The 15,107-nt window shown below is 39.6% G+C and overlaps 1 protein-coding gene across 10 annotated transcripts in view; it reads left to right on the top strand.

Annotated features, from left to right (window-relative positions):
• The window catches only part of ARHGAP6 (Rho GTPase activating protein 6), a 485,604-nt gene that overhangs the window by 394,092 nt on the left and 76,405 nt on the right, over positions 1-15,107 (top strand). For all 10 annotated transcript variants that reach the window (XM_059910658.1, XM_059910657.1, XM_059910659.1 and 7 more), the window contains one exon: positions 6,104-6,263. In XM_059910658.1, coding sequence (XP_059766641.1) covers positions 6,104-6,263 — 160 coding nt within the window. The remainder of the gene's footprint in view (positions 1-6,103; positions 6,264-15,107) is intronic.

Here is a 15,107-nt window from a genome sequence, read left to right as displayed (position 1 = left end):
TGGTGGTGGTACCTATAGTGTGAAGCAGCACTGTAGCACCAGGAAAGAGGGAGATAAAAATCTGATGGGAGGTCAAGACCTACTTTCTTAAGTGTCTGGGAGCTTATCCTCATCTGAACTCGATCCCCTTGACCTTCACCAACCTTCTCTTCTAATGCTCCCTCCTACTGCTTCTCTGTTACATTTCCTATTGCTGATGTAACAAATTACCATAAACTTAAAACATCAGAAATTTAATGTCTTACAGTTCTGGAGGTCAGTCTCACTCAGCTAAAATTAAAGGCTGCATTCCTCTGGAGGCTCCGGGGGAGAATCTGTGCCTTGCCTTTTCCAGCTTTTGGAAGCTGCCTGCATTTCTTGGCTTATGGCTCCTTCCTCCGTCTTTAAAGCTGTCAGCCTAGTATCTTCAAATCAATCTCTCTCTCTCTCTCTCTCTCACACACACACACACACACACACAGAGCCACCTCTGCCTCTCTCTGGTAAGGACTCTTATGATTAGGTTGGACTCATCTGGATAATCCAGAATAACCTCCCTATCTCAGGATCCTTTAACTTAATCCCATCTGCAAAGTTCCTTTTGCCAGGTAAGGTAACATATTCACAGGTTCTAGGAATTAAGACGCGGCTATCTTATTATTCTGTCTGCCACACCTTCTATCCAGTAACTCCATACTACACTTCTCTCTACCTCTGCAGAACAAAATGCAGGCTGAAGGGCATCTCTCAAGCTTTGTATCCACCAGCCTGGATATTGTAGTGGCTAAGAGTATAGGCTTTAGACTCTGAGTGTCTGGTTCAAGTCATTTGTTGTTGTTGTTCAATAAACGAAAGCAGATCATGCTTACTCCTGAGTGTCTTAAAGTTCACATTTTGTTTCAAAAAGTAACATATTGTGGTAAAATTGCATCTTTCTTTGGTGGTGAACTTCTTGAATTTTCTAGGAACAGCAGACTTACTACAACCCAACCTGAATCTGATCAACCCTTGAGTGCAGTGGTTCTCAATCCTGGCTGCATGGGTCAGTCAATCAGGAAACCAAAAAAAAAAAAAAATGGGTGCTCAACTGCAGAGCAGACACCTGCCTCAGAACCTCTGCGAGGTCATTAGTCTAATCTCTTTCTTTGCTCATATTTGACAATTTTCGTAATATAAAGGCAAACATATTTTACGCACAGAAACACTGTGACCCCTAGGAATTCTAGAAAGAGGCAACTGAGGAGATGTGGAAACCTCATGGATTTGCTCGGCGACTCCCCGCAACTCTGGTCTGTGTGGTTCCCACGGGTGCCGCATCTGGGGACTCCGTCCTCAGCTGTAGCAACCTGAAGGGAGAGGTGAGAAGGCGGGAGAGAAACAGGCTGATATTAGATTTTAGACTTCTAGGTACTTCATTGCAAATACTCTGATTTGAACCTTGGGATAATTTGCATAAACCTTGGGTGAATGTTTTGAGAAAGGGCTCTTTAAACAAATTAATTTTAAAAGATGATGTGGACTGAAATTAGGAATGTGGATGCATTCAACCAAGTAACTTATTGTGAGCCAACACTAAATTATCACGCCTTAAAAAGCAATACAACTGTAGTTTTAAGACATGTTTGCAGAGTTTCCCAGCCATTGTGTTGTGACATTTCCTTGACTGTGTGTGCGCTTGGCTCTGAAATTAGGCCTCTTGATTCTCAAAATGCCTATATTGCATTAAGGATAAAAATAAAAATGAAGAACACTGTTCTATGTCATTTAGGGCAGTCACTGATACCTCCTGACTTTATCCCAAGATACTATGAATGAATATGGTTTTAACCTGTCAGTTAATTGTGTTAATTTTATAATTTCCCAAAAATGGACCTCACATATTTCCAACTTTAAAAAACTTGTTGAAATCTCATGTGCTTAATCTGAAAAAAAAATCATTAAAATTCACAATGGTAGAAATATAGATTGGGAGCGGTGAGAAAATTGGGACATAGGGGAAGATGCAGATTATTTGATGTATTCATGACTGCTGATTGGCAGGTGGCAAAAGACAATGAGATGGTGGAGGGTGGAGAGTGATGAACTGGAGTGGCCCATACAGACTTTTCCAGGTCTGTATGAACACTTCAGGCTTTACTTATTCAAGTTTGTGGTATAAAATGGATTATGAAGCAACTTGGTCCATTACCCATAATCAAAAATGTAACTGATATTTTTTAAGATGCCACACATTTGATAATAGGTAGCTTTGGAGATATCTTTGAAGTCCCTCTTTGTTAATTATTTGATGACCTTCTCTCCCAAGAAAATTGTTTTTTCAGCCATGTGCTAAGGATGGGTTTAAGAACCAATTGGCTCTGGGGACCAATTGGTATTACCTCCTTTGTGAAATGACTCTTCCAAAGCCTGATCAATGCAGCTGCCCTGCTTTCAAGAAAGCGCCACACTCTTTTCTCTTTCTGGGATTTGGCTGTAGCCTTCTCCTGAGCCATCAGCTGCTATAAGAACTAAAGTCTTAGGAGACAACAACTCCATAAATTCAAGTCATTACAAATAGACCAAGCCTTTTCTCTCTTTTGGCTGATAATTCCAAATTTACCAAAGAATTTAAAAAGTCTACGAAGTTAAGAGTCATGGGCTATGATGTATAATGGGCTCAGAGAAATTTAAAGCATCACACTTCACTTTTTTATCATGCTAAGTGTAGTCATTTGTGAACAGTTTCCAGAACTATGTATTACTTGATTGCGTTGCAACTGTTTCAGTTGGGAGAAGAAAATGAAGGCTCAAGAAAGATGTAAACTGGCCTGATTCTGTTTTGCCAGATTTGGTAATGTGTTTTATTTATTTATTTTTTAGAGATAAAATAGCCCTTTCAAAATGTCAAATTTGAACATCTTTCTTCTCCCCCCCACCAAACCTAATTCCGTTCTGCTCTTCCTCATCTTGGTGATTTAGTGTACCATCCTCCCAGTTGCTCAAGCCAGAAATGTTTAAGTCATCCTAGATTACTCCTTCCCTACCCTCCACTACATACAGTTTGTCCCCAAGCATCTCTGTGGTTCTAAGTATCTCCCTATCTGTTCAAATTTGAATCAGCGTCATACCTAGCCCAGTGTCTCTTCTATCTCTGCATCTTTGGCTTGCGCCCTCCCTCAATTCCTTTAGAAATGTGTTTCCAGTCATCTTTCCCGTATGCAAATCTGATCATGTTCCTCTCTTACTCAGGCTTCCTTAATGACTAGCCATCACCTGCTGAATAAAATCCAATCTACTTTGCAAAGCCTGCCGAGAAAGCCCTCCAGGATATGGCCCTGATTTCTGCGTGGCTTCGCCTCCTGCTATTTCCTTCCTTCTAGCCTTGTAATTTCCCCGAAACAAGGCCGTTCTCTCAAATTCATTTGCCTTGGCACCTACTGTTTTTTCCAATGTTGCATTTCTACAGAGCGAACCCTTACCCCTCTTATTCAATTTATGGGTCTCCTGTGAAACACTGCCTTCTTATAAAGCTTTCCTTGATCCCCAGATAGATGTCAAAGCCTTTTCTCCTAGGCATCCCATTGCATTTGGTACTTACTCCTAGTATCATAATCTCTGTATTTCATGGACTGAGTGTGTTCTTCCTACCAAAATTTAACTCCTTAAGAACAAGGACTGTGGTGTCATTTTGATAATCCCAAGCCCAGTACTGTTTTTAGCATGTAATAGGTGCTCATTGAATTTTGTTTGAATTAATCATGCAGGACGTCATACTAAATAAAAATAAAATGTGTCTTCTAGGGATTGATTTATTTTATTTCAGTCATGAGCTATTGTTCAAAGGTTGGCAAACTGTAGCCCACTGTCCAAATCCAGCCACACCCATTCATTCATAAACTGTCTATGGCTGCTCTCATGCCACAAGGGCGGATCTGAGTAGTTTTGACAGAGACCACATGGCCCACAAATCCTGAAATATCTACTATCTGGCCCTTTACAGAAAAAGATAGCCAACCCCTGCTACAGATACTAGAGCCCATCGGAGGGCATATTTTTAAATGCATTTAAAGAATAGATATGTAATTCCATTTTGACACTTCAAGTAGCAGCGGGCTCCCTTAGATACCTAAACTTCATATTTAAAAATCACCAACTCATCTGGAACTTCCCATTTGGGGTGAGGGGAAAGCAATTCACTGGTACTGTACCTGTGGTGCCCTAAGCTTAAAGGGTATGAGTGAGAGGTAAACCCAAGACTTAAGTCCCCAATTCCTGTCTAAACTTGTGGTTAGTCCAGCTATACCAAAAAAAAAAAAAAGAAAAAAATCCAAAATACACTGGGCCTGGAAGAATGTTCTTCAGTTCACCAAATGTGACTACAACCTACCCCCTTTGCCTAGATTTACTCACTCACTCCTCGGCCCTGACCCGTTCCCACATCCTGCTCCCTGGGCCCCTCCTGGGCCCCTGGTAGTCCTCCTCATCATCCACTGGATGCAAGTGCACAGGTGTGAAGACAAACAAACAAATTCCTCATCTCCTTTAACTTCTGCTCAAGCCTGGACTTCCCTGTGAGGTCTTTCCCAGCCCTTCCACCTAATAATGTAAATCCCTGTCCTCTACTCGCACTGCTGGCCCCTTCCCTGCTTTTTGTTCCCTCCTTAGCAGTTATCATTACTTAACACGCTATATTCTTTACTTACCCTTCTTTATTTTCTGCCCCTACTAGAGTATGATATCTCCATTTGTTAAATGAATGAATAAATAAATCAATGAAATCCCAGATAAAGAGGAAAAAAATATCAAAGAATTAACATAGTGCCATTCACTCTTTGGAATGAACCTTCTAGGCAGGAATTTGCTACCAGTAGGGAACAAAGGTGTCTTAGCAGTCGCTGGGGCCAGCCTTTCTGTCTCTCTTCTTTAAGGTGAATAATGAGGATGGTGAAGTCTTCTGGGATTCCTTAAATGTTCCCCACATCCACAAGAAGTCCCTGGCAGTGTCTGTAGGGCCCAGCACTATTCCTTCTCCCAGAATTTTTCTTGATCGTTAAGGAAACGGTAGATACCTCTTCAAAGCTGTTGTGCCCTGGTTGATATCTGTGATACGTAGGAATTCCTCCTCAGTGAGGGGACATTGGGCTTCAGAGGATTGTGAAGTATTGTTTCTTAGATCATCACTTTCTCACTGTCTGCATCAAGGGTAGAGATATTCACTCTCAGAGGTGTGAAATCAGAGGTGTGTATGTGAGCACACAAATAGACTCAGGATTGTGGGAATCTTTGCTTTGATTCTTTGATGTGGAGTATTTTAGCATCAAACGTCTCTATAAATATATGTAGCTTTTATTGATCGTATCTCTATACTTACTGTGATCAAAATAGCTCATTAGACTGCTATAAATAGAAACTCAGTGGTTACAATTTAGCATAGAATTTAAAAGCCTAAGATTTTTTAGCTCGAGTCCTGGTTAGTTTCAAATCTTGTAAGGTTTACAATTTGGGGAAAATTACTTAACCTTCCTAAGCCTCAACTTCATCTATATTATATTATATTATATTATATTTATACATACTATATATTACTATAATATCAACATAATATATCCTAAGTATATATTACAATAATGTATCATAAGTATGAATTGTATATAATAATAATATATTGTGTCATATATAATAAATATACTAGATTGTATTATTATATAGAGGAAGTAACTAAAAAGCCCTTGGCACATTGCTGGTACACGGTAGGCTATCAATATACGTTTACCCTCCTATGTCTAGTGTGCACAATGGCAATTAGCAGTAGTTCTTCCTGTTACTGAGAAATAAAAAGCGAAAAGTTCCCATGTGTTCCCATAAAAGAGAGGAGGCAGGACCCTTGAAGCATCTTTCCACATAGTTTTCTTTGCATCGTTTTATGGGATCAGATGACCTAGCAGATACTCCAGATTTTGATGTTTGCAATTGACTGAGTAAATCCACAGTTAAGTAAGAGTGGATTTGATTTTAGGGATTGAGAGCCAATTTGGGAACATAAAAATGAAGTTTGCTTGACTTTATGACCGATTGAGAGAGAGGCTGAGGCTTGTGAGTCGTAGATTACTGTGTGACTCTTGATGTTTTTCCCCTTGATCTGCAGGGTGACTTCACGTGGAACAGTATGTCAGGTCGCAGCGTACGGCTGAGGTCAGTCCCCATCCAGAGCCTCTCAGAGCTGGAGCGAGCCCGGCTGCAGGAAGTGGCTTTTTATCAGCTGCAGCAGGACTGTGACCTGAGCTGTCAGATCACCATTCCCAAAGGTAAGGCCCCATCTGCCATCACATGGGGGATGCTGGAAGTCAAACATCTGCTCTACCAGAGCCCCAAGCTGCAGAGTCCTCTCAGCCCCACTATTAACACAGGAAGGAAGCTATAGCTTCTGGGTCACTGGCTGGCACTGGCATCCATTTTGAAAGATGTGTTCAAGTGGGACAGTTTACATGTCGACTAATATGTGTATTTAAAGGGAAGATCAACTTGGGGCATTAAAGGGGAAAGCCATGTGTATCTCAACGGTCTACGTGGCTTCAGCACAACCAGTTAAAAAGAAGTTTCAGAAAGGTCAACTTAAAGGGTTAGAAGAAAAACGATGTCTATCTCAATATGATTTCAAAATAACCAGTTGAAAAGAATGTTTTAACAATCTGTTAAACTTCTCGTTTGACCTTATGCAAACTCAGAATCAGTGATTATACCAATGTTAACTCATTTTTATCCAGTCTTTCACCTGGCCTGTCTCTGTTGGGGTTCAGCACTATGGCACTGGAGCCAGTGCAGGCCTGGTTGTCTGATGTTTTTACAAACACAGATCCTGATTCTGGTAAAGATGAGAAGCATGTATTTGAAATCCTTTGACCTGTAAAGCCTGTTTCTGAATGTTGACTATCTTCTATAAAGGTACTGTTTAATGTGTATTTGTGTGTAGCCGAAAGGTAATTTGAGGTGAAGTGAAAAGCTGTGATGTTATACAAATAGAGTAAACCTGCCATAAAAACGCAACATTGGCTGCTGTGCCTAAAACTTAAAGGAAAGCAGGAGAGCAATAGCAAGCATCTGAAAGCTAGAAGATTGCCTTGGAAGATTTCAGTATCTGCAGAACTTCTCCTTTGTTTTCTTTTTTTAGGGAGTTGAGGGGATGCTTCATGAATATTCATAAAATCATTCATATCATATATACACACATACACATAGATACGTAGTTCTCAACCAGGGATGGTTTTCCCCCATTCCCCAGGTAAAATTTAGCAATGTCTGGCTCCACTTTCAGTTCTCACAGCTTGGAGGAAGGATGCAGCTGACATCTACTGGATGGAAGCCAGGGATGCTGTTAGACATCCTGCAATACACTGGACAGTCCCCCACAGCAAGCATTGTCAGGGCCCAAGGGCCCAAGTGTAGAGGCTGAGCAACCTTAATATACACATGAACACATGTGCTCACATTCTGTCAACAGCAGTGTTGGTGGAGCTGTTTTCTTGGCTCACCTGTGTCTGATGGAAAGGGCACTGGCTTGGGAGTCTGAAGACCAGAATATGAGGACTTGTCTGGTCACGTGTGAGCTTGGGCAATTTACCTCTGTAGTAGGAGGCTTGGTTTTGTTGGCTAGAAAGAGTAGCACAGAAACAGTGACCACACAGAATTTTTTATTGGATGATGGCTCTTAGGGCCACTTTTATTCTTTTTTAAAAAAAAATTGAAGTATAGTTGATTTACAATGTTATATTAGTTTCAAGTGAACATCAAAGTGACTCAGTATTTTTACAGATTATACTCCATTAAAAGTTATTACAAGATAAGACGTGGAGAGTGGACTTGAGGACACGGGGAGGGGGAGTGGTGGTCTGGGACGACGTGAGAGAGTGTCATAGACATATATACACTACCAAATGTAGAATGGATAGCTAGTGGGAAGCAGCCGCATAGCACAGGGAGATCAGCTCGGTGCTTTGTGACCACCTAGAGGAGTGGGATAGGGAGGGTGGGAGGGAGACGCAAGAGGGAGGGGATATGGGAATATATGTGTACGTATGGCTGATTCACTTTGTTATACAGCAGAAGCTAACGCACCACTGTAGAGCAATTATACTCCAATAAAGATGTTGAAAAAAAAAGTTATTACAAGATAATGGCTATAATTCCCTGTGCTGTACAATATATCCTTGTTGCTTATCTATTTTATACATAGTACTTTATATCTCTTAATCCCTTACCCCAGTCTTGTTCCTCTCCCTTCCTGCTCCACACTGGTAACCACTAGTTTGTTTTCTGTATCTGTGAGTCTGTTTCTGTTTTGCTATATACATTCATTTGTTTTAGTTTTTAGATTCCACATATAAGTGATATCATACAGTATTTGTCTTTCTCTGTCTGACTTATTTCACTAAACATAATATTCTCTAAGTACATCCACATTGCTTCAAATGGCAGAATTTCATTCTTTTATGGCTGAGTAATATTCTATTCTATATATATACCACATCTTATTTATCCACTCATCTGTTGTGAATACTTCAGTTGCTTCCATATCTTGGCAATTGTAAATAATTCTGCTATGAACATTGGGGTGCATGTTCCTTTTTGAATTTTTTTTTCCAGATATATACTAGAGTGGAATTCATGGATCTTATGGTGGTTCTATTTTTAGTTTTCTATTTTTAGCAGCCTCCATACTGTTTTCCACAGGGCTGTACCAATTTACATTCCCACCAACAGTGTAGGAGTGTTTCCTTTTCTCCATATCCTTACCAACATTTGTTATTTGTAGACTTTTTGATGATAACCATTTTACAGGTGTGAGGTGATATCTCATTGTGATTTTGATTTGCATTTGCCTGATGATTAGCGATGTTGAGCATCTTTTCATCTGCCTCTTGGCCATCTGCATTTCCTCTTTGGAAAAATGTCTGTTCATGTCTTCTGTCCATTTTTAAATTGTGCTTTTTTTTGGATGTTGAGCTGTTTTTATATGTTGGATATTAACCCCTTATTGATCATATCATTTGCAAAAATTTTCTCCCATTCCATAGGTTGTCTTTTCATTTTATCAATGGTTTCCTTTACAGTGCAAAAAAAAAAAGTTTAATTAGGCCCCATTTGTTTAGTTTTGCTTTTACTTCTTTTGCCTTATGAGACAGATCCAAGAAAATATTGCTACGATTTATGTCAAAGAGTGTTCTGCCTATGAGCTTTATGATTTCAGGTCTTATAGTTAAGTCTTTAATCCATTTTGAGTTTATTTTTGTATATGGTGTGAGGAAATGTTCTAATCTCGTTCATTTACATGTAGCTGTTAAATTTTCCCAGCACCACTTATTGAAGAGACTGTCTTTTCTCCATTGTATATTATTGCCTCCTTTGTCATAGATTAATTGACCAGAGGTGTGTGGGTTTATTTCTTGTCTCTCTCTATGTGCCTGGTTTTGTGTCAGTACCACGCTGTTTTGATTACTGTAGTTTTGTAGTATAGTCTGAAGACTGGGAGAGTGATACCTCCAACTTTGTTCTTTTTTCTCAAGATTGCTTTGGCAACTCCAGGTCTTTTTTGGTTCCATATACATTTTTGGATTATTTGTTCTAGTTCTGTGAAAAATGTCTTGGGTATTTTGATAGGGATTGCATTAAATCTGTAGATTGCTTTGGGTTGTATGGCCATTTTAACAATATTAATTCTTCCAATCCAAGAGCACAGGCTATTTTTCCATTTCTTTGTATCATCTTCAATTTTCTTCATCAGTGTTTTACAGTTTTCAGAGTAAAGGTCTTTCACCTCCTTGGTTAAGTTTATTCCTAAGTATTTTATTCTTTTTGATGTGATTTTAAATGGGATTGATTTTCACTTTCTCTTTCTGATAGTTTGTTATTACTGTGTAGAAAAGCAACAGATTTCTGTATATTAATCCTGTATCTTGCAGCTTTACTGAATTCATTTATTAGTTTTAATAGTATGTTGGTGGAGACTTTAGGGCTTTCTTTCTTTCTTTCTTTCTTTCTTTCTTTCTTTCTTTCTTCATGGCTGTATTGGGTCTTCATTGCTGCACATGGGCTTTCTCCAGTTGCAATGGGCAGGGGCTACTCTTCATTGCGGTGTGCGGGCTTCTCATTGCGATGGCTTCTCTTGTTGCGGAGCATGGGCTCCAGGCCCACGGGCTCAGTAGTTGTGGCTCTTGGGCTCTAGAGCACCGGCTCAGTAGTTGTGGGGCATGGGCTTTGTTGCTCCACGGCATGTGGGATCTTCCCGGACCAGGGCTGGAACCCCTGTCCAGTGCATTGGCAGGAGGATTCTTAACCACTGTGCCACCAGGGAAGTCCCTAGGGTTTTCTATATAAAGTATCATGTCCTCTGCAAATAGTGACAGTTTTACTTCTTCCCTTCCAATTTGGATGCCTTTTATTTCTTTTTTTTTGTCTGATGGCTGTGTTCAGCACTTCCAATATTGTGTTAAATAGAAGTGGCAAGAGGGGCCACTTTCATTCTTTAAGCTGGAATCTCAGACTCTGCTGGAGGTCATGAAAGAGTTCAGGAGAAGGGAGAGGTAGGTTAGGCCAAGAGGCTGGTGGACAGGCACATTTCACTGACTGATGCCTGGCTCCCTTGACTTTCTCATCATACGCTGCTTGACACCACAACCACAGCCAGTTCCTTCCAGGAGGAAATTCCTACCCCTGTTATATCTTTTCATACTAATGTAACACAGAGATCCTCAGGTCAAGTAAGAAGAAAATCCCTTTGGCAGTGGGTGAAAAATGAGTGCTAATCACCATCAGGCCAGGTTGCTGCTTCTCCCTAAGACCTTCTCATTCTGCCTCATCTTGTCTTGGTTTGGTTTTAGGGTGGAGATGAGGCCTGCCCTCACCTCCCCATTAACTCACAAGGTGGCCCAGGTGGGGTCCAATCGTCCTGTATCCCTTTTACAAGAACAGATGTTCTTTCAGTTCCTAAGAAAAATTTTTAATAGAAATGTTTCTGGCAAACCAAATTTATAGTGAAGGGAATGATGACTCTAAAAAGTTATGTGAAAACCAGATTGGATGCACATCAGATGAGATACCAAGGAAAAAATATTCTTTGTAGCTTTGTTTTTAAATCCAGTTAATTTGATGTTTCTCTTTGTTCTTGCTTTTTATAGAGTCCACTAAATAAATAACCTTTACAAACAGAGAATTTTATAAAACTTATCTGCTAGAAGCTCTGTCTCCATTGCTTATTTATGAGACTATGTTGGTCCTAGTACATTCAGGGAAAGATTTGTTCTATCAAGATATTCAAAGATGTTTGGGTTACAGGAGTTATTTTGATATTTTCCATCAAAGTAGGAGGTAATGGTTTACAAATAATTTCTTACTTACGAAGGAGAGAAGGAACTGTGTGGCTGGGTGGAAAAAAACAGACATCACCAAAGAGTTCTGAAACTATTGCTTTGGGCAGATGATTATAGACATTGAATATTTACCAAGATCCTTCAAATGCATGGCTGGTGCTGAGTGCTATGATGGCAGCTTTGGTCCAAGGGTAGCCACTTGCTTCCATGTAAACCCCTAAGTGGAGGTTCTAAACAGGGTCATCTTCACTGTATGAATAATTTACTCAGGAAAATAAATAGTTGCCAGGGCCTAGAACCTAAAGAAATGATACCAAGCCTAATGAGATAGTGAGTACAATGGAAATGGAAACATACTCAAGCTCACATTTTTGTTCTTTGCCACGTTAGGATGACTGTAGGAATTTATTTACAGGTATCTGTTTGGAGGACCCTCTTCCTCTATGAGACTGGTGCTTCCAGGGCTCAGATGAATGATAATATAACATATTCATCAGCTGCTGGTATTCACCATAGAGAGGGAAGAATAGAAGATTGGTGGGGAAAAAAAAAAAGGATTGGTGGGTTGGGAAGTTACTGGGGTTATTCCCAGTGGTGGGATCCAAAGCACAGGTAGAGAGTTTGACCTCCTCCTGAGCTTTAGTAGTAGGTGGACATTGGTTATATGGGTACAGATGCAGGTAGCTTAGAAGATGATGGGAGAGCATGTGGAATTTCACTCCAGATTGCCTCTTCACTCACAGCAAAATAGGAAACAACTTCATCTGCTAGGAGTGGGGCGGGGAAGGAGGTCCTGGAGGTTTGAGGAAAGAGGAGAGGAATGGAAAAGAGGGAAGCTGATGGACCAGCAATGTTGCAGGATTGCAGGGCAGCCCTAAAGGTCTATTTGAGGTTAGTAGGTGGGAATTTAAATTGCAAAATAAACATCTGGGCAGCTAAACACTGCTAAAGCAAACACACCATTTTGTAGTTTGAGTTTCCCAGCCCTGTTTAATCCAAATTTCCTCTCAGTAGAGTTAGGATTTTCTGGTTGAGTTCAATAATGGTAGAGAGGGACATGGCAGTTGAGAGTATATGTGTGGTAGGCAGAATATTGGACCCCTCAAAGATGGCCTGGAACCTTTGAATATTTACCTCACATGCCAAAACGAACTTTGCAGATGTGATCAACTCAGGTCCTTGAGACAGCAAGATTATCCTGGATTATCTGGGAGGGTCCAAACTAATCACATGGGTACTAAAAAGCAGAGAAACTTTCCCATCTGAGAGCGATATGACTCTGGAGGAATGGTCAGAGAGATGTAGTGTTGCTGGCTTTGATGATGGAGGAAGGAGCCATGAGCCAAGGAATGCAGGAGGCCTCTAGAAGCTAAAAGAGGCAAGGAAACAGATTGTCCCTAGAGCCTCTAGAAAGGAATTCAACCCTGCTGACACCTTGATTTTAGCCCAGTGAGACCCATTTCAGACTTCTGGTCTCCAGAAATGTCAGATAATAAATTTGAGTTGTTTAAGCCACTAAGTTTGTGGTCATTTGTTACAGCAGCCATAAGAAACTAATACAGTATCCAAGGGAATGATTATAATCTCAGACCATGGACTCTAAGTTGAATGAGAAGTTAGAAATAAATATAAAAGACATATTTTTCTTGAATAAAAAGAATCAATAATATAAAGATGTCAATTATGTCATAAATTGTCTGTAAACTGAATGTGATTCCAAAAAACATACCGACAGAATTTGTTGTTGTAATATCACTAAATTGTTCTAAACATCATCTTGGCAAATAATTATATGAGAGTAAGTAGGCAGGGGAAAATCTGAAAAAGAGGTCAAATGGAAATTATCCCTACCCATTTATTAAAATGTCATAAAACTAAAGCAGTTAAAAGAGTATTGTACTGCTTCACAGTAGGTAGATCAATGGGAGACAATAGAGTTCAGAATTAAGCTAAAATAAATGAGAACTTATGACATAAATATTGCATTTTTTGTCAGGGGGAAATGATGGCTTAGTATTGTATTTGTGACAATGAGACAACCATTGAGGAGAAAAATCGGGATTCTGACCTTACTCCTTACATCCAAATAAATTGATGTGGAAGAAAGATTTGAAGATTTAAAAAATGAAACTATAAATGCACCAAAACAAAAAATAGCTAGATATTAATATATTTTTACATGGAGGAAGGCACTACCCAGAAAACATAAAGAGAGTGACCTGTTTCACTACGTTAAAAAAAAATAGAATCATCTATGTGGCAAATAAATAAGTAAATAAATAAATAAAGTAGAAATTTACAACACATTTGACAAACTGAAAACTAACTTCTCTATGATACAAAGCTTTATTACAAATTAATATGAGAAAGAACATAATTAAAATGTGGACAAATTATAGGCAGCTCACAGAAAAAGAAATTCAAATGATTTATAAATATTTGTAAAGATGCTCTCACCCTCATATTCATTCAAGAAATGCAAGCTCAACGACAAGGAGATTTTTTTTTTCTCTTAGATAGGAATGGCTCCAAAAGTTGGATGGTATACTTTCTAGGAAAACAGACACTCATGTACTGTTGATAGGAATATAATTGTTGCAGCAACTTACAAGGCGATTTGGCAACATCTAACTCTTAAATGGGCCAATAATGCTACTTCTGGGAATGTATCTCACAGATATATACTTGTATTAGTCGAGATAGGCTAACCACTTAGTACCTTAATACTATAAAAGTTTCTTTCTTGCTCAAGCACCATCCACTGCAGGTTGGCCATGAGGATTGGGAGGGGAGAGTGCGCCACACAGTTATGCAGGAACCTAGGTTTCTCCAATCTTGTGGCTCCTCCCTCCTCTATATCTATTCAACCAGGAGACAAGCAAAATAAAAACTAATAAGATTTACATAAACCTTCTAAGATGACTGATGAGCTTAATTTGTTACCCATTCTAAACTTAAGATATTTCAAAAAGCGAATTTTGAAGATGCTATAGAGAACCTAGTGGTAGAAATCAGGAGGCCTTTCGGTGGGAGGGATCATACCTATCAATAGAGTTTTCCCTGTGAGCTTGAGTTTGCCCCATGGAGGCGACCATGGAATGTTTCTACCCGTCAAAGGCTGCTCTTGGCATAAGCTCTTTGTTTTTTTTTTTAACATCTTTATTGGAGTATAATTGCTTTACAGTGGTGTGTTAGTGTCTGCTGTATAACAAAGTGGTCAGCAATACATAAACATATATCCCCATATTCTCTCCCTCTTGCGTCTCCCTCCCACCCTCCCTATCCCACCCCTTAAAAAACTAAAATTAGAACTACCGTATGACCCAGCAATCCCACTACCGGGCATATACCCTGAGAAAACCATAATTCAAAAAGAGTCATGTACCACAATGTTCATTGCAGCATTATCTACAATAGCCAGGACATGGAAGCAACCTAAGTGTCCACTGACAGATGAATGGATAAAGAAGATGTGGTACATTTATACATTTGCATAAGCTCTTGGATCAGACTTTCTAGTCTGTAAATGGCTCAATCCTTAACAGCAGACCCAGGAAACAAATGCGGAGACCATGGTCGAGAAATTAAGCAATGCCTAATGGCCTTCATGAACTTTTCATTTATTCAGAACACATCAATGGAGTATTGTTTATGTATCAGATTCAATTAATATTATTTTGATAGCATTTTAATACCAGTGGTCTGAGGCAGGGGTTAGTGAACTGGCCCACTGGCCAAACCCAGCTCACCATCTGTTTTTGTAAATAAAATCTTATTGGCACACAG

The sequence above is a fragment of the Balaenoptera ricei genome, chromosome X (assembly GCF_028023285.1).
Source record: "Balaenoptera ricei isolate mBalRic1 chromosome X, mBalRic1.hap2, whole genome shotgun sequence".
Taxonomy (NCBI): Eukaryota; Metazoa; Chordata; class Mammalia; order Artiodactyla; family Balaenopteridae; genus Balaenoptera; species Balaenoptera ricei.
This window is presented reverse-complemented; position numbering and strand designations above follow the sequence as displayed.